Here is a 25,463-nt window from a genome sequence, read left to right on the forward strand (position 1 = left end):
TTTATGGTTTACAAGGGAGGATGGTGGACTCAAGGATATTTTAATCTTCTAAACAGTGGGCCAGCAGATCAAGTTTGGTAGCCACCAGGTTGTGTGACCTTGTGGTCACAAGATGGCACTGCTGTTCAAGTCATTACTTGTGGTTGCAGCTGGAAACTGTGAAATGATTATGTGAGTATTCCTTGTGTTTAGCCCTTGCCACTCAGGCTTATTTTATTATTGTTAAAATAAATCAGAAGTGAGAAATGCAATATCCTAAAATTCAAAACAACCTGGCAGCGGTGGGATTCGAACCCACGCCATCGAAATGACTGGAGCCTAAATCCAGCGCCTTAGACCACTCGGCCACGCTACCACGACCCACTTACGAACACACAAAACTTTTTATACCACAATTTACCTATTATCTGGTGACATAGCACTACATAACTACAAGTATTTTGGCCTGTTGTGGCATTAAAGGGATGTAATCTGCGATGCCGTGAGACACACCTCTAATTATCGTCGTACTCCCTCTTGTTTTGTCGTTCTGGTAAACGTACAGTTGTGTGACTTCGTCTGTTTTTATTCATTGTTTTCTTAAGAAAAAAAATCAGTTTCGCTCCACTTCCATCTCAACTAAACGTACAGTTAAATTTTAAATAGACGAAGAAAATGGTTTTCAGCACGAGGGAAACCACGTAGTCTCTTGTGTATGCCATTAGCTCAGTTAGCTAGCATTGACTCCAAACTAATATTCCCTGAACGTGGTGCAAGAAAGCTAGGTTAACTTTATGTTTGATGTGTATTGGGTGACATATCACCTGTTGCACTAGCCCTAGCTCAAATGTGTGGTTGGAAGTTCCTAACGAAGCCTCTTCGAGATTCTTCACGGGGTTGGCAGCTCGGGTTGGTACAGGCATCCTCAAGTGTACGTAACCGTTAGTAGCGCAGCAGTGCTAGCTCGTAATTCAACGAGTGCTGCGTGACGGTACTGTTCTGTAACTTTCAGATAGCGCGTTTTGACTTCACAATAATATGAAACTGCTCAAGCTTATTGGTCACATGTGACGTTTATTTTGTTTAGAACATAAATTGAATAAAAATATTATCTGTATTTTAAATGTAACCTTCTTGTTTTAATACCTGTGAATCAATCGAAATTTTGTGTCGACACATAGGTTTTGAACTGTAAAATTTGTATTTCCGATTGTCATGAAGGCCGCATGGTCTTGGAGGCGTGGCTCTTAGGGTACAGCGATACGTGCCGAAGTGCAACGTCAGAGTGGTGGACTGTAACAAGAACGACAGTTCGCTGCCAGGCACGTCCCCGGACCGCCAGGATCCATTGGAGAACCAGGGTTAATCCAGTCCGACTGGAGAGGAAGTCTAACGGCTACTGCTGCAATCCTGTCCGTCTATATCTTTTTACTGGACCTGAGGGACAGACGAAGACAGAATAGTGTCTCTACCAGATAAGGTGAGTAAAGCTGTGTCTGTTCCTCCGATTAGGAGGTTGTTTTTTTATGTTGAACATTGCTTCTGCAGCAGGTAGATAACATTTAAGTTAGACGTTTGGTTAAAATCGTGTTACAGTTTGCTGAAACATTAGATACCGAAGCCATTGTCGCTGCTGTATGATCTCTGCACAGTGAAGCTGTAGTAATATGTATCATGCTGTGTTTTGCATTCCGGTAGACCATCAAGCTATTAACGTGACATTTGCTTTCACAAATTACATTGGAACTTACTGGTACATAAGGAAAGCTTGGTTGCTTTTACATGCTGATGCCCATTTTTGAACAAATACACTACATAAGTGTGTATATGTATGGGCTTTAATTCATACATGTGATGGGGATTTCCTGGTGCATACACTTTGTGCCAACACATTAAGCTCTCTCGCACGTGGTATGAGATGTACTGTTGTGCAGCCATGATGCAGGGTTGTTTTGAACACGTACAACAGTACCGTGGCTCCAATTACTGTCTTCTTGTGGCTTGACTTTCCACTCACTCTCCTCTCTCCTTTCAACAGCAAACATCATGGAGGATGACTTGATGTTCAGCATGGAGGAGGAGGAGGGCAGTGCCAGGAGACCCCCTGTCCAACGCAGTGCCATCCATCAGCGGGCGTCCTCTGTCAGTGACACCAACGCCAGTGATGATGAGGATGAAGACCACTTCATTTGCCCCATCCTAGACGACTCAGCCAAAGAGATCTGCGACTACCTGAAGAATCTTGTTTACACCCGGCAGCTGTCAAACTCTCTCCCTAAGACCAACTTTGTTTTCAAGGTGAGCTCTTGCCATGGTAACATGACAGTGATGAATAATTCTATCAATAAAGGGAAGTTAATTTAAAAAACAAGACCTAAAGAATTGTGTTGTCATGCTAAAATATGAATGTGCTGTGGTCATACACTAGCAAAAACACCAAGTTCTGCAATTTTCTGCCAGAAAAATTTTTTACCTTATAAGGAGAGATGAGCTGCACATTAGCAGCACCATTTAGCCATATGACACTTATATTTAAAGGGGAAAGCTGGTCAGCATTGCTTGGGTGTATTCTCGCCAAGAACAGGAAGTACAGTTTGGTTTTCACTACGTGTGATGAGGTTGCATGTAAACATGTCTACTCTCACAGCGTCAATAAGAGCTCAGTTCAATGCAAATTACTTCTTAAAAATGTGGCTGTGCACATCCAGCTGCTAGTGTGTATAGTCGTTTTGTATATGATGATTGTATATCAATGACAAATGTTTTTTTTTTAATTTGATAACTGATAAAAAAGCAATCGATTTTCTTCACCTTTTCCACATAGAATGAAACAGAAACAGAGGCAGAACCTCGGTCGTGTAGGGTTCTGTCCCAAAGCGCACGGGTATGTTACAAATTAGAATTTTTCCTTCTTTTCTTCCTCTTCACCAATGACCATTGAATCCTACCATATCCTCACTCTAGACTTTAATTTACTGTCCTTTTCCTTTACTTTTTTTGTTTTTTCCTCATTTTCCATGACTCTTCCTCTGATGTGTCCCAATGCACGCATCCTTCCTCCCCTTAGCCTTATTCCTCTACGTGATTCTAAAATTTTTCCTAACAAACACCAGAAAGAATGTTTTTTTCCCCCTCATAAAACTAATCCAAAAAGTACAAATTTGCATATAATGTAGGTGCCATTTGTAGTGTGTGGTTTTGCACTTAGTTTAATATAAAGCCATACAACTTTGAATTTGATACTGGACTCTTGTGACCATGCTGTGATATGCTGAAGTTGCACATTCCTGAAGGAGAAAGAGGTCTGACGTTAGACGTGCCATAATAAGGTCCTCCTCACATACGAACAGACACATCACATGTTGCCTCATGCCTTCATGTAAATCTTCACCCAAAATAGAAACATGTTTAAAATTCCCCCTTGACAGTGAACAGTAGAGTATGAGGGGTCAGGGTTTGGGTTACTGGAGCTGCTTTGGATCACAAGTGGCATGTGATTCATGAAAGTTTTTTCTTTTTTTCTAATCTTTTTTTTTTTTTTGGAAGCAGCACTACTGCAGGCAGCCGTGACACATCATACGGTGATCACATTCATTTTCTAGAGGCTTTAAGCTATTAAAAGGAGCAATATTAGGGCTTGGCAAAATAGCTTTCTTTTTCTAAATTATTATCAGTTATGGCATGGTATCAAGCATTATCTTGCAATTTCAACCTCTAGGTTTTTGTACCTTTTTCTGTCATAAACCATTTAAGATGTATAGAAATATTGTTACCAACAATAATAATGTTACATCAAAGAAAAAAGAGAGGATAGTTTAATTAAAGAACAGCACATGGTATCTGATCACTTCTCTCCCATAGATAGGCAACACTACCTGTTAGTGTACTACTTTTAGCCAACTTGACCCACATTTGTCTTTTCAAGAATCATTTCCTATCCCCTATCCCCTACCTCGTACAAAAGTCCTTGTGTCATTCCATGATCCCTGTATGAATCAATTTGATAAGTATATCCTTTATTTTTCTGTTTTTTCTTCCCTTTTTCATGAAAAATTTTGTTCTTTCCTTCCTTCCTTAACCTTCCTTCCCTCCTGATGTGCATGCTGATTAAACAATCCAAACTAAGCTTTGTGCATTTTTACTGCAGGCTAAAGTTTGCATTGGTGTGTCCCTTGGTTTAGTTGTAACATGATCAGCATTAAGGACCTCCTGAGAATTTAGATGACAAACACCTTGGGATAAAGGAAAGGTGCTCTATGTATAAAGGGTGAAATTGAATTAGCTTAAAAAGTAAGTACAATAAAGAGAATTCAGCTGTAAAAAGTAACCAATTTGTGCTGGTTAAGAGCTTCAGATGGCCTTTTATTGCACATTATTCACTCTTTCTGCCTTTAGCACCTTCCCCTCCTTCCTCTATGGTCTCTAGGTAACCCTCTAGGAAAACTGACAAGTTCATTATTGTTGCATGATATCCAGTTCAGTCAGCTCATTTGTCATGTTTGATCATCACAACAGGAAGCATGGAAAAAGGCCATCCAGAAAGCCAAAGCTATGCCCGACCCCTGGGCTCAGTTTCACCTGGAGGACATCAAGACAGAACCCTGCATCCGTTACAGGTACGAATACCTCAGAGTGACTATTACTAACTGATACAATTAACTTTGTTAGCTGCAGACTTTTGGCTTTTCATAACAGTAAATGTTTAATTATGCATCTGAATAATCACGCCCTGAAAATTACTTATCTTAACGGAATGCAATCTCTTTAAATGTTAGTTTTACCTGCTATGACAGGCTAACATGTTTTCTGTGTAACTAATATTTACAATGCTACATTTGAAAACTATCTGTAATGCTAAGCCAAACAGACACACTGACCCAAATATCCACACACACATACATTTGTATCACAAATGTATGTGTGCCCACCTAGGGCAGAAAATGACAAGACTGAGTCTGTGTGGATAAGTCTCATATTTTTATGCATTTATTTTACCCTCTACCTTTGCAAGCCTTCCAGGGATGGCTGAGAAGCATCCCCACAGCATGATGCTGCCACCACCATGCTTTACAGTGGGAATAGTGTGTTTGTGGTGTGCAGTGTTTGGAGTCAGTCAAACATAGCGTCTTATCAGATGGCAAAAAAAGTAACATTTTGGTCTCAGACCAAAGCACTTTCTTCCACTTGACAATGGAGTCTTTCCTACGCCTTTAGGCAAACTCTAGTTGATATTTAATTAGAGTTTTCTTCAACAGAGGCTTTCTCTTCACCACTCTCCCATAAAGCTTTGACTGGTGAAGAACCCAGGCAACAACTGTTGTATGCAGAGTCGCTCCCATCTCAGCTGCGAAGCTTGTAACTCCGTCAGAGTAGTCGTGGGTGTCTTGGCGGCCTCTAGAGTGTCCTTCTTTGTTCCATCTCTTTCTTCCATTTCTTGATGATGGATTTAACTGAAATCTGGGGATGTTCAGAGCCTTGGATTTTTTTTTGTATCCATCCCCTGGCTTATACATTTCACTAACCTTTTCTCTGAGTTGCTTGGATTGTTCTTTTGTTTGTGTGGTGTAATGGTAGCCAGGAATACGGATTAACCAGTGATTAGACCTTTCATACATAGTTGCAATTATTTAAGAGTTTTTTTGTCATTTTTTTCTGTCAAAACAGCCAAAATATATTAACCATGGTTTATTTAAAAATCAATACAAGGGGAAAACATCCAATGGGGTGTATACTTTTTATAGGCACTGTATGTGTATTTATATTTCACATTTGTCTTTGCTATATTGTTCTCTGGCTTTGGTAGCTGAAAAGGGATTCTTGATATATATGTTTGCTATGATTGCTTTTAGCATAATAGGGATGGGCTCATATTGGTCTTTGCCTGGGTCCCCAAATGACTCAAACCACCCTTGTACAGTCATGGACGAAAGTATTGGCACCCCTGCAATTTTTCCAGAAAATACACCATTTCTCCCAGAAAGTGTTGCAATTATAAATGTTTTTGGTATGCACATGTTTATTGCCTTTATGTGCATTGGAACAACACAAAAAATCTGGAGGAAAAAAGATAAAATTGACATAATTTTACACAAAACTCCAAAAATGGGCTGGACAAAATTATTGGCACCCTTTTAAAACTGAGGGTAAATCATTTTATTTCAAGCATGTGATGCTCATTTAAACTCACCTGTGGCAGTAACAGGTGCTGGCAATATAAAAATCACACCTGAAGCCAGTTAGAATGTATAAAAGTTGACTCAACCTTTGTGTTGTGTTTCTGTGTGTGTCACACCAAGCATGGAGAAGAGAAAGACGGGCCGAGAATTGTCTGAGGACTTGAGGAGCAAAATTGTAGAAAAATATGAACAATCTCAAGGTTACAAGACCATCTCCAGAGATCTTGAAATTCCTTTGTCCACTGTGCGTAATATAATCAAAAAGTTTATAACCCATGGAACTGTGGTTAATCTCCCTGGACGTGGACGGAAGAGAAATATTGACAAAAGAATGCAACGCAGGATAGTTGGAATGGAGGATAAACATCCTCAGTCAACTTCCACACAAATTCAGGCTGTCCTGCAGACTCAGGGTGCAAAAGTGTCAGCTCGGGCCATACGTCGTCATCTGGATGAGATGAAGCACTATGGCAGGAGACCGAGGAGAACCCCACTGCTGACAAAGAGACATAAAAAAGCCAGACTGGAGTTTGCAAAAATGTACCTGAGTAAGCCTCAGTCCTTCTGGGATAACATTTTGAGGACAGATGAGACTAAGGTAGAGTTTTTTGGAAAAGTATGTCATTCTACCGTTTACAGAAAACAGAATGAGGCCCACAAAGAAAAGAACACAGTACCTACAGTCAAACATGGTGGAGGTTCAAGGATGTTTTGGGGTTATTTTGCTGCCTCTGGCACTGGGTGCCTTGACTGTGTGCAAGGAATCATGAAATCTGGAGACTATCAAAAAATTTTGGGCCGCAATGTAGGGCCTAGTGTCAGAAAGCTGGGTCTGCATCAGAGGTCATGGGTGTTCCAGCAGGACAACGACCCGAAACATACCTCAAAAGCACCAAGAAATGGATGGAGACAAAGCGCTTGGAAGTTCTGAAGTGGCCAGCAGTGAGTCTGGATCTAAATCCCATTGAACACCTATGAAGAGATCTTAAAACTGCTGTTGCAAGAAGCACCCTTCAAATCTGAGAGACTTGGAGCAGTTTTTAAAAGAAGAGTGGTCAAAAATTCCAGTTGAGAGGTGTAAGAAGCTTGTTGATGATTGTAGGAAACAATTGGTTTCAATTTTTTTTCCCAAGGGTGTGCAACCAAATATTAAGTTGCCAACAATTTTGTCCAGCCCAATTTTTTGAGTTTTGTGTAAAATTATTTAAATTTTGTCTTTTTTCTTCAGATGTTTTGTGTTGTTCCAATGTGCATAAAGGTAACAAACACATGTATACCAAAAACATTTGTAAATGCAACAATTTCTGGGAGAAATGGTGTATTTTCTGGAAAAATTCCAAGGGTGCCAATACTTTGATCCATGACTGTATATATAGATTTAGGTATTAAAGACTCAATCATTGTCAGAGTATTGGAGCAGGAATTTCAAAGGATAGACAACTATGCGCTTGGTTTTTGCTATTTACATGGATACTCTATGCCAATTGGCCAATACAACTTGGACTACAAATGAACTGCGAACAGAAACCAGACCACTTCCAGTGCTTCCTGACCCAGACCCTAGTGTATACAGTAGATTCAAGATTTTGATGTAGAATCTATAAATAGAGATTAGATGTTACTAAAGGTATTAAGGTCAAACATATTTCCATACAAGTCAACGCTTAGAGTTCCCCTCATTAATATTAGCTTTTATTGGTTTGACTTGTTGCTTAAGTAGCTGCAGGTCTCGCGGCTGGCTCTCATCTCGGTCAGTGGGGCTTAAATGTTGACAAACATTCACAGTCCACATCACTGACTCCATTTGGCTTGTCCGGTTCTTCTTTTTATATCTCGTTATGTAGACGAAGGACTCGAGTGTCGATATCACAGCCAACTTCACAGCTACACAAACACTGGTTACCGAGCTCTCAGACGTGGGCAGAGTTATATTAGGACAGCCACACAGTAAATCGATGTGGGCAAGAAAGCTGGAAAAAAGTGAACCCCGTAGCCTGTCTGGGCAAGTGAGTCAGGTCTGTTACATAACACACGCGGCTAGAGACTTTGGAGGAAAGAGGGATTGTCAGGAGCTGGGATTTGCCCTCATGTCCTTTTTCATGTGCTAATTTTACCCCCTGTAACCTCACCCCTCCTCCCTCTGAAGCCCCCTTCTAGTATGAACTTGATGGTATGGAAGTCCTGGTACAGGGTGTCCCCCGGGCTTTAAACAGTTTGTTGGCAGGAACAAGTGGAAATTGGAGTTTTGGAAAAGTAAGAAGACACTTTTATGAAGTGGAAAAATTAAGTTTAAGATTGAATTTAAAGCACGGATGTTAAGCTGTGAAGACTTGCGGCCGCACCTTTAGTTCATGTTGTATTCATTAACTCAGGGCACACACCCTGCCAAACTAAACAGACACACTGACCCAGACATATGATATGTACACACATCACACATTTGTATCACCATATTGACCTTATGAGTTCTTTCCTGACTACTTTGGCCTCTTATACGCCAAATTCAAACAGTCCAAAAGGGAATTGGAGTACCTTTCTTGTAAGAGGGCAACCTCTCAGTTTACTTCATCTCTCCTTGTTGTTTTGTGTGGAAAAGAAGCTACAGGGTTTATGTGTCTCCATGATGAGAATAAAAAACAAGCTGCTGAAGTTTGTAAGAGAGGGAAAAGAGCAGCTTGGCTAACATAGACTAGAACTTTCTTCATAACTAAACCAGAGTTTTATTAACGCATAAAAGACTGCATGCAGACAGCAGTGGGAGATATTTTTGTTGTAACAGGTAGAAAAAGAAGACAAGTGCCATTTCCCCTCACAGAGCAGGGTCACATGTTCTCCTCTGTGACATAATAAAGACTCTCACAGCTGCTTCTCTTAAGAGGAGTTACAGAAGAGTGAGCATCAGATTATTCATATTTCTACAGTACAACTGATTTTTTGTCTTAAATTGTTTTTGTTTTCTCTTCTGTTCATTTTTCATGTGACCAAGATCCAAAACTTGAGCAACAAGGTAATAAACTACAATACAAAGCAACAAAACCTTAAACAAAGAAGCTGAAACAAGCTAATGATTGAATCAACAGTTTAGTGATTATCGAAACTGTTGTCCTACACCTTAATGTATCTTGCAATTGATCATTTGTTTTATCTTTGGAAAGAATCTCTATGAAGGCCCACTGTCTCTTTCTAGAAAATGCTAACAACTCTGTGAGGTTGAGCTACTTAGACTGTTAGCTTAACGCTAACATCTTTGTTAGCTTGCTAAGCTTTTGTTGGTTGTTTGTGAACATGGACATCAAGTCTCCACTTATTCCTGTTGTACTGACATGAATCCAAAATAACCAAGTGACAGCCACCAACACGTCAGACTCGCACAGAATTTTAAAGCAAGAGTCTGAGCAGAAGAGATCTGGCTGGTGGAACCACAGAATTCCCATCCTGCTTCTTCTGCTAACAAAACATTCAAGTAACTTTCTGATAAAATGTCACAGATCCGTTAGGTTGGGGAGAAGGTTGTCATAATACCAGAATTTAAAATTTAGATAATATGATACAAAGCAAACAAACAATATAAATACCTGTATCATTTCTACAGCAGCAAACACACAAGTCTAAGGCACCTGATACTAAGACTTTTTTCATTATCAAAACTTGCACCACCAATCACCAAGCCCTGCCCCCTTATGACATAAAACTAGCTAGCTGCCCAAGTTATTGTCAATGATTATCAGTTGGGTGGGTTTTAACTGCAACCGTTGATTACATCCATCTGTCAGAGTGGAAATACATACTTAAAATTAAAAAGAAATATCAGATTAAACTCTTGGTAAGGGGAAGGACAAATGTTAAGGTAAGGTTTAGGATACCAAAAGTTAAAAGTCAAAACCTTATTACAAAAACATGCAGTAAAGCCAAGTAAACAGTCTGCATACAGCAAAAAAGCTTGTCCTCCGTTAAACCTTATAACCTAGCAAACATAGCTTTTGTACCTCCGTTAGCTGCATAAGCTACGTAGATAATGGATCTAAAGCTACATAAGTTACGTAAGCTACTAAACTACATTATCTGCATATCTTATATAGCTATGTTAGCTTTCAGCTACATTTACTAAAAGTCCCCATGCTAAAGCTTACTTAGCTTTATTGGCTTAGGTAGTTGTGTTGACTACTTGGGTTGTAACTATGTTAGCTTTAACTAAAGCTAATGAAGCTTGAACGAGCCACCATTCGCTTTGTTTCAGATAAGTCTATACATAGTTTCCCCCCACAATAGACTCCTGACCTTTGTCTCTGTTTAATCTCTGTTTAATTTATGAAATGTTGCTGTCAGATGAACAAAGTTGAATTAAAAAAAAAAAAAAAGAATTAGAAATACATTGCACTGGCAAATTAAGGCACCCATGTTCACACTAGTCATGGGGATCGAAGCCTGGGTCCGTAACTGTTGAAGACTATATCCTCTGCATATGGACTTAACTGGCACACCCTAATGCACAAAATTTGACATCTTTTTTAGTTATAACTATATACATTTGAATAAACTGCAAGAATAACCATAATTTTCTAATACTTTTCTATGGAGTCAAATGACCTGGATGGCTGAATGCACTGTAGAGTTCCAAGTAATCCTATTGGCTTGTGGTGTTTTAGGGATTTTTAGGTTGCCGGAATTTTATATTTTTTATTTTTTAAGTAGCAGAAATGTGTCTCCATAGTTACCTTGAAGTTTTATCACTCTGGCATGCAAATGAGATCCTGCTACAGGGGACATCGTTAGGCCATTTTTGGGGGGCTGAAGCCACCCTAAAATGTTCCTCAACCCCTCCTAACAATAGTTACAGTTAAAACAGTGATGAAATTAATGAAGGAATGCGCCACACCATTATGTTACTTTCTGCCTAATGTATAGAGCAGAGATACTCAGCCCATGGCTCTCCATGTGCCTGTGGCTCTTTAGTGCCAAGTCTAGATGAAAACTTTTATTTCCTTTTAATCTGTGTACTGGTCCGCTAGTGCTGCGGCTCTTCAGTAAGACCGTTCATTGAGGTGCACTGTCTTGTGTTCACACTAAAGCTTCTTATTTCTTTGTTTTAACGAGTTTCTTCAGTCACTTTCTACCCATGCTCTGCCACACTGGTATTTTATGATAATCATTGCGATACGTGTCGTCGGTTATCAGCAGCCCTCACACACACACAGATCACATGGTGAGATAACATAATATCTAATGAAACTTGTCCTAATGTGGATGTTTTGTTTGGTCTTTAATGTACTGCTGATAATAAATACTGTCAAAAGAGCAGAAACAGGAAATTCAGTTTGAGGCCCAGGGCAAAGACCAATATGAGGCCCCTCCTCCTTTAGCTAAAAGCATCAATAATGAGTGGGAAAAAATAGAAAGCATCTTTTTCATGTTAATAAAGCCACAGAACTACAGTAAATGTCCCAGAGTGTGAGATAAATATACCCAAATAACCAACCATAATTCATCAGCTCTTTGCAAAGCATCTCCTATTAGTTAAAACTAATATTTTAACATGTCATTAGATCAGGTGGAACTTGCATAAATAAAAGAAATATATGCTCATTGTTAGTAACATATCCTTTCCTCAAACACTATAGACATTTTTATGTAGCCTATTGTATTAGTTTAATTACAGAATAATCCAACAATTCACCATTTCATTTTATTTTCACCATAGATCAGCTGATCTGTGGATCTTCTTACATCCCTGGTTTTGGAATGTGGCTCTTGCTTAAGTATTTTAAGACAATACGGCTCTTGGGTAGAATAAGGTTGAGTTCCTCTGCTATGGACTGTCTTCAGACACAGAGAAATATCAGTGGCAGGCAGAAATAAACTAGTTTTATTTGGAAAGCATGAACAGACTGAAAGAAGAAAGAGAGGAATAATATATTTCTACATATTATACACTACTATATTTATATTTTACTAAATGCATTAATAGATCTGTTTTCCAATATCTTTTACATTAACTCTCTCCAGCATATAGACCTTTAAATACAAACCCATAAACTCTCTTAGGCTGTTATTAGAAAAAAGGAGGACCTCCTGAAGGCTCAGGAAAGGACAGTCTTCTAAGTAAAAAACAGAGAGTGAGCCAGATTATAGGTCCTGATAAATGCTCTACAACTAATAATTAATTCATGAAGCATTTTAAGGTGTGGAGAAAAAATTTGGTGCACACTATATGCCCAGCAGTACCTGCAACCCTTGGGGCTAGGCCTCCCCTGTCTTTCAATCCTAATGACAGCCTTGTTCTACTACATGTTTCTATGATACATTTTTATGTCAAACCAAGTTTTTAGGTCATTTTTTCATATTTTAGTCTGAGCAGCAACATTGGGAAAAATCGACTTACATTGCTTATTTCACAAGACTAGCCTAGCTACTATTCATTTGCTTTAGAAGGTTAGACTTCATGGAGGTTTAGAGACCATTCAACATCTTTAAGCATCATTAATATGACTGTTCATCTCCTTTTATTTAATTTATTTCATAGGTACAATGCCATCACAGGAGAGTGGGCTCAAGACGAGGTCCATATCAAGATGGGTGCTCAGGTATTTTTTCACATGATTAAAATGATTACTTTGTCAATATTTAAAATCATATGTTCTACATATTCTTGTTTCTTTTGTAACTGATTTCCTCTTCCTCGTTTCTCACAGCCATTCGGGAAAGGGGCCATGAGGGAGTGCTTCAGAACGTAAGTACAAACATATCTCCAGATCCAGCTCTTGTTATCCAGCGGTTATTGCCCTTATGTCTGAGTAGCCAAAGCCTTCTTGGTCTACATCATGCAGGACCAAATTCTTTAGATGTCCTTCTCTGACTCAAGAGGACACTTTTGACAGAGCCAAAGATGGTGCTGAGGCAATTTCAGCTCTATGACGTCTTCCATGATAACACTGGAGTTTTATTTTTAACTTTTTTTAATTCCCCTGATAGTGACTAGATTTAAATATACTGTTCTATCGTGGCTCAGCTGTGTTTTGGTCTGTGTGTGACATTGCAGAGTGAAAGACTAAAGAGGATAAAGGTCTTTTTGTTAATGTTTAATCCTCAGTTATGTGGGAAATGTAAGAGAGAGGCATCTCAGCTGTCTGCTGTTTGCAGCATCCCACTGACAACAGCCACACTGATGGAGCCAGAGAATGAAAATAAACCCCCCAACAAGTCCAAACAAGTTTAGTCCTAAAGAAAGAAAAGCTGTGCATTGGAAAAGTGGTGTGTTGTTGGCTGTTAACATCTGGGATTTGACCAGTGAGCAAAAACAGCTTTGGATTGTTTTTTTTTTTTTCATGAAGTTCTATTAATGAGGGTTTTCTCACTTTTGTTTCCTTCAGGAAGAAGTTGTCTAATTTCTCACACAGCAGCAATTGGAAGTCAGCATCTAACTATGTGGCGAAGCGTTACATGGAGACGGTGGACAGAGATGTTTACTTTGAGGACGTCAGGCTGCAGATGGAAGCTAAACTGTGGGGAGAGGAGTACAACCGTCACCGACCTCCCAAACAGGTATAGAAACAAACGCCTCCCTTTTCAATATGCCTCCCATGTCTGTATGGAGATTCTCCAAAACTGTGGAACTCACTGCAGTTTAACTAAAGACCTATCTTTTTGAATGTGCAATATCGAATTAATGACCTCCGCATCCTAAAACGATACCCCTGATCCTATCTTGGCAATATATCTGAGGAAAAAAGGTCACTCTTGTCACCTCTTTGATGTGGAATTCAAACGACAGGGTCTGATCAAAAAGCACAACAAGATTCTTCACTCTTTCTTTACAATAAATTACCCAGTCACTAAGACACAGAGTGAAACAATCATACAGATGGTCAAGTCTAGATGGTCCAGTAACCATCATTTCTGTCTTAGCAGAGTTTAGAAGCAGGAAAATTGATCTCAGATTTAGCTGTATCAGACCCACTCTGGGGTCAACTGGCATATTTAGCTGTAAATCGTTGAATAACAATGAAAAGCAAGAGAAGGAAAAATTTGAGCTTGTTTGGGGTGAACTGGAATGGAGATTATGAGGCAAGCTTTCTCGTCCGACTGACCTCATAAATCATGGGTGTCCAAACTTTCTCCATTGGGGGCCACATACAGAAATTTATAAGAATGGTGGCGCCACTTTTATATATCTCGCCATGATAAACCTCTCTAATGTTGGTTAAGATATGCTCCGTGATTTGGTATGCTTAAATGGCTAGTTGATGGCTGATAAGGCAAATGGCCAATTATTTTAAGGATTTTGGAGAGGCCAAGCAGATTTCATCAAGTCAGCTCTGGCTACCACTGGCCCCGCCCCTGAAACATCATTGGTGCTGCTATTTTCTGTTGTAATCCATTAGGGCATTATAAATGAAGATATCTTATTACTTGGTTGCGAATATTTCTACTACTTATAGTGTTGTCTCAATTTAGTCCTGAAAAACAGCTATAAATCCTTGTCAAAATGTTTGTTTACAGTCTTAGCATGGTAGCACTGCCTTGTTTCAAAACTAAGAAGAATAATACAGTGTAGCACAAGCTTCATGCTCTTTTAAGAGCCATATTTAATTTAATTTAAAGATTTTCCAGGGGGCCGATCAAAAATGGCCACATTTGGCCCCCCGGGCCATAGTTTGGGCTACCCTGTCATAAACGCTCTACAGAATGAATGGGCACAGTTTCCACAAAAGTGTTCCAAAATCTTATAGAAAGCCTTCCAAGAAGAATGGAGGTCCTTAAAGCTGCCTAAGGGGGGTCAGCTTAATGTTTAAGTATATGTACTTGAATACAGCGCCATTACAGTCCCTGTTGATGTAATGGTCAGGCAGCCAAATACTTTTGTCCATCTAGTGCATGACAGTAGGACAAAAAATCCTGCCATTTAGGAATGAGGAAATTTGCTTCAGTGTCGACTGTTTGGATACTGATAGTGTTTTCTTAGTGAATATGAAATTATATGTGTTTATTATTGCAGGTGGACATCATGCAAATGTGTGTGATAGAGATGAGAGAGAGACCAGATAAACCTCTCTTCCACCTGGAACATTACATCGAGGGCAAATACATCAAATACAACTCCAACTCAGGCTTTGTGAGGGACGACAACATCCGACTCACTCCACAGGTAAGTCACAGTGGTTTTGATGTACATTCAGGTATGGCTTACTTTACTAATCATTGCTCTTTTCTTGTGTATCCATCAGGCTTTCAGTCACTTCTCTTTTGAGCGATCGGGCCACCAGCTGATCGTCGTTGACATCCAGGGAGTCGGAGATCTCTACACTGATCCCCAGATCCACACGGAGAAGGGCACTGACTTTGGAGATGGCAATCTAGGTACAGTCTCTCCTCTTTTATTTCCTGCAGGGCAGGGCGGAGTCTGGTTCCAACAAGCTTCATCTTGATCACACCTGTGTTGCAGGTGTGCGAGGCATGGCACTGTTCTTCCACTCTCACCTGTGTAACAAGATCTGCAAGAGTATGGGCCTGACACCTTTCGATCTTTCACCTGCTGAGAAGTCCCAGCTGGACTCCACCAACAAACTGCTTGTAAACAGAATACTTTAATTATCAAAACAGAAGAGTCAGCCAGGGTTTTGAAATCTACTTAGAAATTCTCATAATGTAAAAATTTGCAATTTAAGTTGCAGTTTTTTCCTCAGATATTACCCCATCTCATGGCCTGTAATTTCTGTTTTCAAATCTACAACAGCACTAAGGTGCCATCCTAAAAGTCTACATAGGTTATTTGGAGACTTCTAGTAATAGGGCTGTTTTCTTTTGTTGTGAGTTGTTATTTTGATCTTGACACTGCTGATTACAAAAAAAACCTTAAAAAGGAGCAAAACTGCAGGAATTTGATCTTCCCATCTGTGTGTCATGCTCATGTCTTCCCCTCAATTTCTCCTGAGGTGATATTCCTCATGTTTTAATTCCAGAAATCGGCTCAGACGGTGCTGCGGGGCTGTGAGGAGCCCTGTGGGTCTCCCCGTGTTCGCACGTTCTCAGGATGTCGAGCCCCTCCTCTTATGTCCCGCCTGTCTGAGACGTCGTCTGCAGATGAGAGCATGAGCGACGTGGACTCTGTGCCCTGCTCACCACTCATCCTGCCCTGCTCCCCTCCAGCAGCACCAGGATCCATGGGAAAGTCTCCTATAGGTAAATAAAGACACTACTGTGGCTAGAAAAAGTATGTGAACCCTTTGAAATTCTCTAGTTTTCTGCATTAATTTGTCATCAAATATAATCTGATCTGCCTCTAAGCCACAAGTATTGAAAAACACAACATGCTTAACCCAATACCACACAAACAGTTAGATTATTTGAAGTCTTAATCAGCCTTATTACAGCCATTAAACATTCATAGTGCTGCTGGAAAAATACGTGAGCCCTTATTTGTGTGGTTTTAGGTTAAGCACATTGTGTATGTCTATTCTTGGGACTTAGATGCAGATCACATCACATTTGATGGCCAATCAATGCAGAAAACTAGAGAATTTCAAAGGGTTCACATACTTTCTCTTGCCACTGTGTAACTCTCTGCACATACGTAACTGTGTATTGTAGCAAACTGTGTTGTCTGGATTGTAAACGTGTTATCTCTACCTCTTACAGGCCTGTCTTTTACGGGGATGTATGAACATGAAAGACTTAACAATAACAGCACAGGTGAAAACAAGGTGAGCATTAATTCAGTGAACTTTGCTCCAAATGAACCAAATATTTCTGGAATTTTCTGGAAATTTTAAGACAGGCTATTTCAGAGGTTTTATTAATTAGCCAAATCACACATGTCTCTCTTAACCCTCAGACCCAAGCTTTCTTTTTGAATGCATTTTTAGTTTTTCTCACTCATTTGGGATCAATATGACCTGATAAGTATAAAACAGAAGCTGTGTCTTTGAACAGGAAGTAGATTTAACCAATAAAGATGCTCTGGAGAACCTGGGAAATTCCCTTTAAAATAATGAGAGGTTCCCAAAAAATTAAAAAATCACACTTAATTCCTCCGAATTTCCAAGACATTAGCAAAATTTTCTGTGTGAGTTCAAAGATCCCATAAAAATGTCCCCAAAATGTCCTCAGATATTCTCGAAAGTTTCAGTAAACTTTTTCTGAAAATGGCTAAAGATTTACATACAATTTTGACCAGAAATTGCATGAAAATTATAGAAAATTTCCTAGCATATTCCTCCGAAATATCCAAACAAATTCCATTAAAATCATAGAAAAAACTTTTAAGCATATACCACCAAAATTAAAAAAAAAATCCTTGAAAATTTACCCATTCTTTCAATCTAAATTTCCAGTTTCCTTCGAAATTTCCCTGAAAGCACTGAAGATTTTTAATCCCCCTCCCCCCCGAATTATGTCAATCTCTCCAAAACATACAAACATATTACTAAAAATTGTCAAGAAAATTCCAGAAATTTTGAAAGCAAATTCTCCAGCCATTTCGAGCAAATTGCCTACATTTTATGAAAATTTCTTGACACCTATCTACAAATTTATTAGCTGAATTTCTTATCATGTTGTAAGACAGTCAAAATGTAACAATGTCCTCATATGTGCACCCAGGGTCTCAGGAGGTTAAGCCCAGTTTAAATCAAAGATGTATTGAAACTGGACTGTTGTGGAACATCACAGGGAACAGTTGCAGCAGAGTGAACTGAGCTGTTGCAGCTTGAATCAGGCTGGCTAACTGTGTTGCCTGAGATTTTGTTTGTTAAATTTCCAGTTGCTGGTTTTAGGACATTGCAATCCGGCCTGTAGCAGCTGCTAGTTACCTCCGCCGAGGAGGTTATGTGATCGGCAGGGTTTGTTAGTTAGTTTGTTTATTTGTTAATAACATAACTCAAAAAGTTATGGACAGATTTTGATGAAATTTTCAGGAAATGGCAAAAATGGCATAACGAAGAACTGATTAGATTTTGGGAGTGATCCTGATCACCGTCTGGATCCAGGAATTGTTTAAATGATTCTTTACTATTGGGAGATAGTACTAATGGCGGAGGCCTGCGCACTCCGAGTGCTTTTCTAGTTACAACTCTTCTCAACACAAATCTTTTGGTCTGTACTGGGTTTTAGGGTTCTCAGGAGGTAGAAAGTGCAACAAATGCCATATGTAATCTGATTTATTTTCAGTATATTTTTAAAAGTGGAGAAGAACAAACTGACAAGTTGAAAAAAGTATGAAGCAGCTCCCACACCTGCATACTCAGTCATGGTGCATTTTTCTGAACAGTACCTGCCATGTTCACAAATGAACTCACCCCAACATTGCACAGAAATTTTATAAGTGGACTGGCAGGAAAATTCTGGATAAATTTAGGGATAAATTGAAACATTTTCAGGAGCTTTGTGCACATCTGACTGTAGCTTCTGACTTAATTCTGACTACGAAGCCACTTGAAAACAGAAAATCCTTGTCAGCAAGATTAACACAGAAATAAATTTTTCAAATATGCTACTCAAAGGATTTTTTCTTTGACAAAATGTATGCACTTCATACAGAAATAACACAAGGTGGCAAAAAGCTGTTTTTTACCAATAGTGAGAATGATTTTATTCCACTGTAAGATTTAACCCCACATGAAGAGCTTGTTTTAGTTTTTAGTTGCCACAAGAGACCTACAAAATGTAACTTAGCTTGTACATAATCCCTTTAGAAATGAAATGGATGAATTAATTACTAAGAACTTATCTGCAACTTCATGCTGTGATGCAACTAAGTAATTCATTAATTATCACTTAGTCACAATTAATGTTTAACAAGGCAGAGTGTGTAGAGTAAAAGTCTGCAGAGTCCTGAGTTTTACTGAATGAGTCAAACTACTGATTTATGTCTTCATTTTTATTTTTGTCGTTAGGAATCTGAAAGTGGAGGGGACAGCGGCTACCCCAGCGAGAGGAGAAGTGAAGGGGACTTGAACGATAACGTAGACGGGGTAAAAGCTCTCATTCTACTTTATTTTTTACCCAAAAATGTAGAATTTACCTTTTTAAAATAATGAAATTCCAAAAATATCAAATATTTACAGATTCTGTGCCAAGAAAATTATTTGTGTAAGTCTTACTGTTAAATCATTGTAAGGTGTAGTTGAATTATGTTGCACATTATATGTGTCCACATTAGTTTTACATGTAGAATTGCACCTGTGAGCCAAATTTTCTGTACCTTTTGACACCTTTATAAGCACACTGGTTCTTTATCTCAAACAGAGGTTAATTTTTTACACTTTTGAAACACTGACATGTTAGACTCGTCTCATTTTTATCTGTCCTCTATCTGTCTTTTAGTCCTCTCAGTAGCTGTTTAACATTTCCTCTTCTCCACATGAATTTTAACGTTTTCTGACATTAGTAATGTCAGTAATGTATTGCATGTTCTGTCGTCACGTAGGCCCATCACCGCTCCCACAGACATTATTCTGAGTCGGATGAGGACAGTGTCAGACGGGTAAACAAACGTAGAGACATCAGTGTGAAACCTCATCCTCGTCTTAATCATAATCATCATGAAATAACCCTCCTGTGTTCTTCATCTGTTTCACTTTGTTTTCCTCTTTTTTGTTTAACAATGAAAACCTTCCCTCACTTCTCCTCTAATTGAGCTCCTCCTGCTCTTTGTGCTCCCTCACTAGAGGAAGATGGTAGCTCCTCCCAGAGTCTCTGCAGCCTTACATTCATGCACTCCTGACAACCAATGGGTGATTACTTGCACGGAAGCCAGCAGTTTTCTGAATATTGCTATGCAATATTAAAATTAAAAAGCAGTTGTAAGCATGGGGTTAAGACTGTAGCACCTGCTTAAGCATGCTGCAACTATTCCATGTCAACTCTTCTTTTATTTTAAGATAAGAACTCTAAAAAAAAATAAAATACGTGAATGTACAGATGACATTTGGACCTGAAACACCATCTACCTCTCTTTCATCACCTTCTTCTCTCTGATGATTCTGATGACTCCAGTATGTATGCTTGTGTGTGTTTTGTCATTGCTTTACATGATTTTGCATTCACTTAGGCCAACAGGTGTGTACTCTTCCTGCTCAAAGCTGATATGTGTCATTTATTTCTTGAAGCTACTGTGAGGACTTCATTTTGCTTATTTATGAAACAGGCTGAAGTTAATATTGTTGGCTTTTATTAACCTAAAAAGGCCACTGAGACCATCAGCAAAAAAGACTGATTATTCCACTAAAATTATTTTTAATCTCTAAAAACGTTTCTTAGATAACACCACTACCAGCACACTGCCAAAACAACCTTCATTAGGTTAATATCATTGACATTGATGAGTAATATATTTGACTGTTTCAAGAAAGCACTATGTGATTTTCCTTGTTATACAAACTGAGAGGGTCAGGCATTTTTTACAATGGAAAAACATGCTGAAACTTTCAAAATAAAAACAGATTAAACTTCCATGTAGGGTTAAGGTAACAGGATACCAAATGTCAAAGTTAAAGACCTGACGTTTTATAAAGCTCTCTAATGTAACAGGCTTAGCTTACGTTCGCTCTGTTAGCTGCACAAGCTAAGTAGCTAACATAGCTACCTAGATAACAAGGCTAGCTAGATACCTAGATACCTAGCTAAGTAGGTGACATAGCAGTTCTGTAGATAACAGCTATGCAGATAACATAGCTATGTAGGTGACATATCTACCTCGATAACATAAATTCGTTGATAACATAGCTACAAAGCTAGCATAGCTACATAGATAACAGCTGCATAGCTGCTTAGCTAACATAGCTACATAGAAAACATAGCTACTTAAAAAACATAGCTATGAGATAACAAAGCTATGCAGATAACATAGCTACGTAGACAACATAGCTACATAGATGAAATAACAGTTATGTTGATAACATAGCTACATAGATAACATAGCTAGTACAAATCATAGCTACGTAGATAACAGCTACATAGATGACATAGCAGTTACAAAGCTATGCATATAACATAGCTACCTAGACAACATAGCTACAAAGCTAACATGGCAACATAGATAACAGTTGCTTAGCTAACATAGCTACATAGAAAACATAGCTACTTAAAAAACATACCTAAGTAGATAACAAAGCTACATAGATAACAGCTTTGTAGATAACAGCTATGTAGATTAAGCCGCTAAAGCTAAGCTTTAAAAGCAGCTACATAAGCTACATAGCTATGTTCGCTGCTAAAGCTTAAAAAGCTAAAGCAAGCCACCATTTCAGTAAGAATTTCTAAGGCAGGTTTAAACATAATATTGAATCTCTGATTAGACCTCTGATCTTTTTCTCTGTTGTATTTATGAATGTTGCGTTGTCTGCGATCTTTGTGGTTCAGTGTGGTTATTTCATTTGTGGGGCTGTCAGACTTTCTTTATGAGTAAAGATGAATTTTTAAACAAATCTTAACCTCTGCACAGGCAAATTACTGCACTTTTGTTCTGAAAGAGGCCACGTCTCAGATGTTCAGTCTGCAGCCAGACTGTCTTAGATAAACTTAGCAAAAACGTTAATCTGAGAAAGTATCCAAACAAGGGTATGGCTTTGCCTATAGTGGGGTGCCAAAATCAGCCCAAAACAGAAGTTCCTCACAGGTGCTCTCAATATGAGCTTCAGTTAAGGATGAGTACACTCCTAAGAGTTGATTTTTCTTGATTTTCCTCATACAAAAAAATTTCCTTTTGTATTATAGTGCAGAAAAGAAGGCAGCATTCTCACACGTTCTTTGTTTCTCTCAGCTAACAGAGGAGAAGTGGAGCTTCTATCACTCGTCTCGTGCTCACGTCCACAGACCGTCGTGTGTGGCCACTGAGGTGGAGCGACTCAACACTCTACTGCAGAAGAAGATTGGCCAGTCCATCCTTGGGAAGGTACAATACTATCCTCAGACTCAAATGGCCCAGGCTGGAAGAGAATCATTTAAACTTTGACTGATCAGTCTTGATTCTACAGTCGTACATTTAATCAGTAATATTGATGTTTTTCTATGCTTTAGGATAAAGAATTTGCATATCACTGTATGATAAGATTCACCTGTAGCAGCAGGATGCTGGGTTTCAAGATTAGTTTCACTTTTTCTGTTATCTCCTGGATCACCTTCCTCCCCCTTAGGTTCACCTGGCGATGGTGCGTTACCATGAGGCGGGTCGTTTCTGTGAAAAAGACGAGCAATGGGATCAAGACTCAGCCATGTTTCACCTGGAGAGAGCATCTCTGTGTGGAGAGCTGGAGGCCATTGTTGCTTTAGGACAGTGCTGTCTGCAGCTGCCTCATCACATCCTGTCTGACATGGAGGTTGAGGTAAAAAGCACTTTATTTATTTATTTATTTATAAGCACGTCCATATTTCTCTTACATTTTTTGTTGTTGTTTGCAGGATAATGCAGGCAACAGGATGAAAGGTTTTAAGTATCTTCTGCAGGCTGCTGAGGCTGGAGACAGATTCGCTATGATCACAGTGGCCAGAGCCTTTGACACAGGGGTCAATCTATCAGCTGACAGGTCAGTAGAAAAAGGCTGCCACTTGGACCCTGACTTTGTCATAGTCTGGTATTACAAACTTGGAAATACTGCCCCCTTGTGGACTCTCCAGAGGTCATGTTATGAGATGCAGAAATGAGCTGATATCATATTGAATGTTTTTTTTTATGTTTGAATTTTCCAGGAAGCAAGACTGGCAGGAAGCGATTCGCTGGTATGACAGTGTGTTGAACATGACAGACTACGATGAGGGCGGTGAGTTTGATGGGACGCAGGATGAGCCTCGATACCTGCTGCTGGCCAGAGAGGCAGAGATGTACCAAGAGGGAGGACACAACCTCACCGCAGACCCACAGAGAGCAGGTGCGACTTCATGCTTGGCTAACAGACCGTTCTTTGCAAATTGAACTATTAAAATCTGGTTTTGAGTGATAAAATCCCAGCTAATGTCAGTTTAAGACACATTTATGGGGCACTATTCCTATAAAAAAGTGCACTTAGGGCCAAAATTACCTGCAAATTAAAGGCTTGCATGTTAACAAGTCAGGGCATTCAACAAAAAAATTCCCTAACCAAGGTGTGAAGTTGATGAGCAAGTTCATAAATGAGCCATAACTCAACCGGTCACACCTTTATTCTTCAAAGCTGCAGCGTAAGGCCAGCTCTGCTTTCAATGACTGTTCTCATTCTTTAAATTCTGAGTTTCAACTTCTTTGCTCTTAATGTTAGAGCTTTCAGACTACCTGCGTAAGCACCTCATCTCACCTGCAGGTAATCCAGAGAACAGAAGGCTCACCTTTTTTTCCACAAGCTGCACATCTTTCAGCCAAAATAGACAGGAAAATTATAAAATGTAGAACCATATGTACCTTATTTTAGCAAATATGTTGATAGAATCTCTGCAGTGTATTTATTGATAACCCTGATGTAGGGGTAAGTTTAATACAGTAATTCCCAGACACAACCCCTGATGTTGGAATATTGGAACTGTTCGAACTAATTTATGCCAGAAAGGGTTCCTATGTACTGCAAAAAAAAAAACCCATCATCTTTGCACATCAGTTGTGAATAGTAATGATAATAGAAATAAGTGTGTCGTCCATCTTTATATCCTCAGCCTTCTTTTGTTTCAGGTGATCTGTTTACAGAAGCAGCAGAAGCTGCCATGGAGGCCATGAAAGGCCGACTGGCCAACAAGTACTACATGAAAGCAGAAGAAGCCTGGGCGCTAATGGAGGAGTAATATGATTCACTTTTTTTACAAAAATGCCACGGGAGTTAATGAGTCTGACTGGTAGTCAGGGCAGTTTACATTTTCTATGAAAGAACGTTTTGTTAATGGTGCGTAGTGTGTGCGTGTGTTCAGCTTCGTAGGATCAAATTCTACCAACTTGTTTTGCTCTGTTTGCTTATCCTAAATGCTCTTTTCTTTCATTTCTGATTACCACTTACTTTTATGCTAATTGAATGCATGGTCAGGAAAAACTGAAGAGTCAAAACAAAGAGAAATGTTTACTTACTTTGACCTAAATGTTGAACATTTTGTGTTAAGGATTTATGTAAAAGATAAAAAACTGTAAAATAAAGTGAATTGCATTTTTTGAGAAGAGACTTGTCTCCATTTATTTTTTCCTGCTGTGGACTTGGTGCAATTTTTAAAATTATTTCTAACATGTATTTTTACTAACATGAAAAACTCTATCTTATGTCATCACAGGAAGGGGCACTGCCAGACTCTTGGCTTAGGATGTGCCACATGCAGCAAGATTATTGTACAAGGAGAAGGCAGAAAAGGTTCAAGTCTGACCTGTAAAAAGAGGGCTGTGAAGAGGGTTTCTGATTTAGGGATCTCAAAATTTCATCTCTACTTTTTGCAGATGATGTGGTTCTATTGGCTTCTTCTGCTAAGTGCAAAACAATCTGAATATACTCAGACTGTTTTCACTAAATATATTTTTTCTGTGTATTCTTATACACAGACCAGTAGAGTTTTGGTTATCTTGACATGTTTCTTCCTGCGATCTTCTTTAGAAGTCATGAAACATGTCAAGGTCACCAAAATTGTCTGAGTGCAAAGCTTTTAGGGTGAGGGTCAGAACTTTTAGGTTTGAGGGGTGCCTCATCTCTATGCTGATCAATCAGTTCTGTTTTGTAGGTGACACTGAAATATCAATGTGAATTTAAAACAATTTAATCTCAATCTATAAAACACTTCAAAGGAGCTTTAACCTGTACTTTGTGATGTTTTAGCTCCACAAAGCATCCATCTTTGGTCTCTGTGCTGCTGTTAAAGGTGGAAATAGTAACAGTCTACTGTAATCATGTAAAAGTAGTCACTTTGTTATTTTAATAGGAGTAAAGGTCTATAAATTTAGTCATAAATAATTTAAAGTATTGAGCACTGAGTAGATACTTTTGATATCCAAGGGGCTTTTACAGTGAAATATGATCTTTCCTTAATGTTCAGTTATAATGAGAGGATGTGGATCTTCAACCAGGTTGTTTATTATAAGGTGTGACTAAACTAAAGTGAAACACAACAGCTGGTTTGGGCTGTACAAGACAAGTACAAGACCCAGCACTATGGAGGGGCCCATGGAGGTTGATGTTGACATGGTCAAATCCAACGAGAAACGACAAATTGTACTTCCACCCATGAAGTCACTGTTAATAGAGAAGCAACAACACTAATTTTGCCATTTGTTCAGTAGAAATGCAGCCTGCTTCAAATGTTAAACCTGTCTGCTTAAAACGGTATGAGTATTTGCAAAGGTAACCGCACTGACCTTCTAAAGAGAACTGTTAGGCCAGT

General features: G+C 39.0%; 1 protein-coding gene and 1 non-coding gene across 7 annotated transcripts; one reads left to right on the forward strand and one right to left on the reverse strand.

The window, feature by feature from the left end:
• Positions 1 to 273: 273 nt before the first annotated feature.
• Positions 274 to 355, reverse strand: trnal-uag. Its single transcript has one exon. It is a non-coding gene; the product is annotated as a tRNA-Leu (tRNA).
• An 849-nt stretch (positions 356 to 1,204) lies between these two features.
• On the forward strand, positions 1,205 to 24,255 carry eef2k (eukaryotic elongation factor 2 kinase). Of its 6 annotated transcripts, XM_041814856.1 has the most exons (20): positions 1,205 to 1,459; positions 2,018 to 2,277; positions 2,804 to 2,863; positions 4,495 to 4,595; positions 12,676 to 12,736; positions 12,845 to 12,882; positions 13,523 to 13,694; positions 15,148 to 15,297; positions 15,377 to 15,509; positions 15,595 to 15,722; positions 16,112 to 16,331; positions 16,788 to 16,852; positions 19,043 to 19,120; positions 19,576 to 19,632; positions 19,817 to 19,882; positions 21,910 to 22,041; positions 22,283 to 22,471; positions 22,548 to 22,672; positions 22,836 to 23,014; positions 23,785 to 24,255. In XM_041814856.1, the coding sequence occupies exons 2-20, from the start codon at positions 2,026 to 2,028 to the stop codon at positions 23,892 to 23,894; spliced, it is 2,316 nt and encodes a 771-aa protein (XP_041670790.1). In that variant the 5' UTR covers positions 1,205 to 1,459; positions 2,018 to 2,025; the 3' UTR covers positions 23,895 to 24,255. The 6 variants fall into 6 exon arrangements, with proteins under 6 accessions (XP_041670790.1, XP_041670792.1, XP_041670791.1 ...); XM_041814858.1 differs by lacking the exon at positions 2,804 to 2,863; XM_041814857.1 differs by lacking the exon at positions 19,576 to 19,632 and having other exon boundaries at positions 1,206 to 1,459.
• The last annotated feature ends 1,208 nt before the right edge of the window (positions 24,256 to 25,463 follow it).

Source organism: Cheilinus undulatus, linkage group 20 (genome assembly GCF_018320785.1).
Source record: "Cheilinus undulatus linkage group 20, ASM1832078v1, whole genome shotgun sequence".
In the NCBI taxonomy this organism is placed as follows: Eukaryota; Metazoa; Chordata; class Actinopteri; order Labriformes; family Labridae; genus Cheilinus; species Cheilinus undulatus.

Coding starts and splice junctions, on each gene's coding strand:
- eef2k (XM_041814856.1), top strand. CDS start 2,026: ATGGAGGATGACTTGATGTTCAGCATGGAGGAGGAGGAGGGCAGTGCC. Junction 4,596..12,675: donor GAACCCTGCATCCGTTACAG/GTACGAATACCT, acceptor TTTATTTCATAG/GTACAATGCCATCACAGGAG. Junction 16,853..19,042: donor ACAGCACAGGTGAAAACAAG/GTGAGCATTAAT, acceptor TTTTGTCGTTAG/GAATCTGAAAGTGGAGGGGA.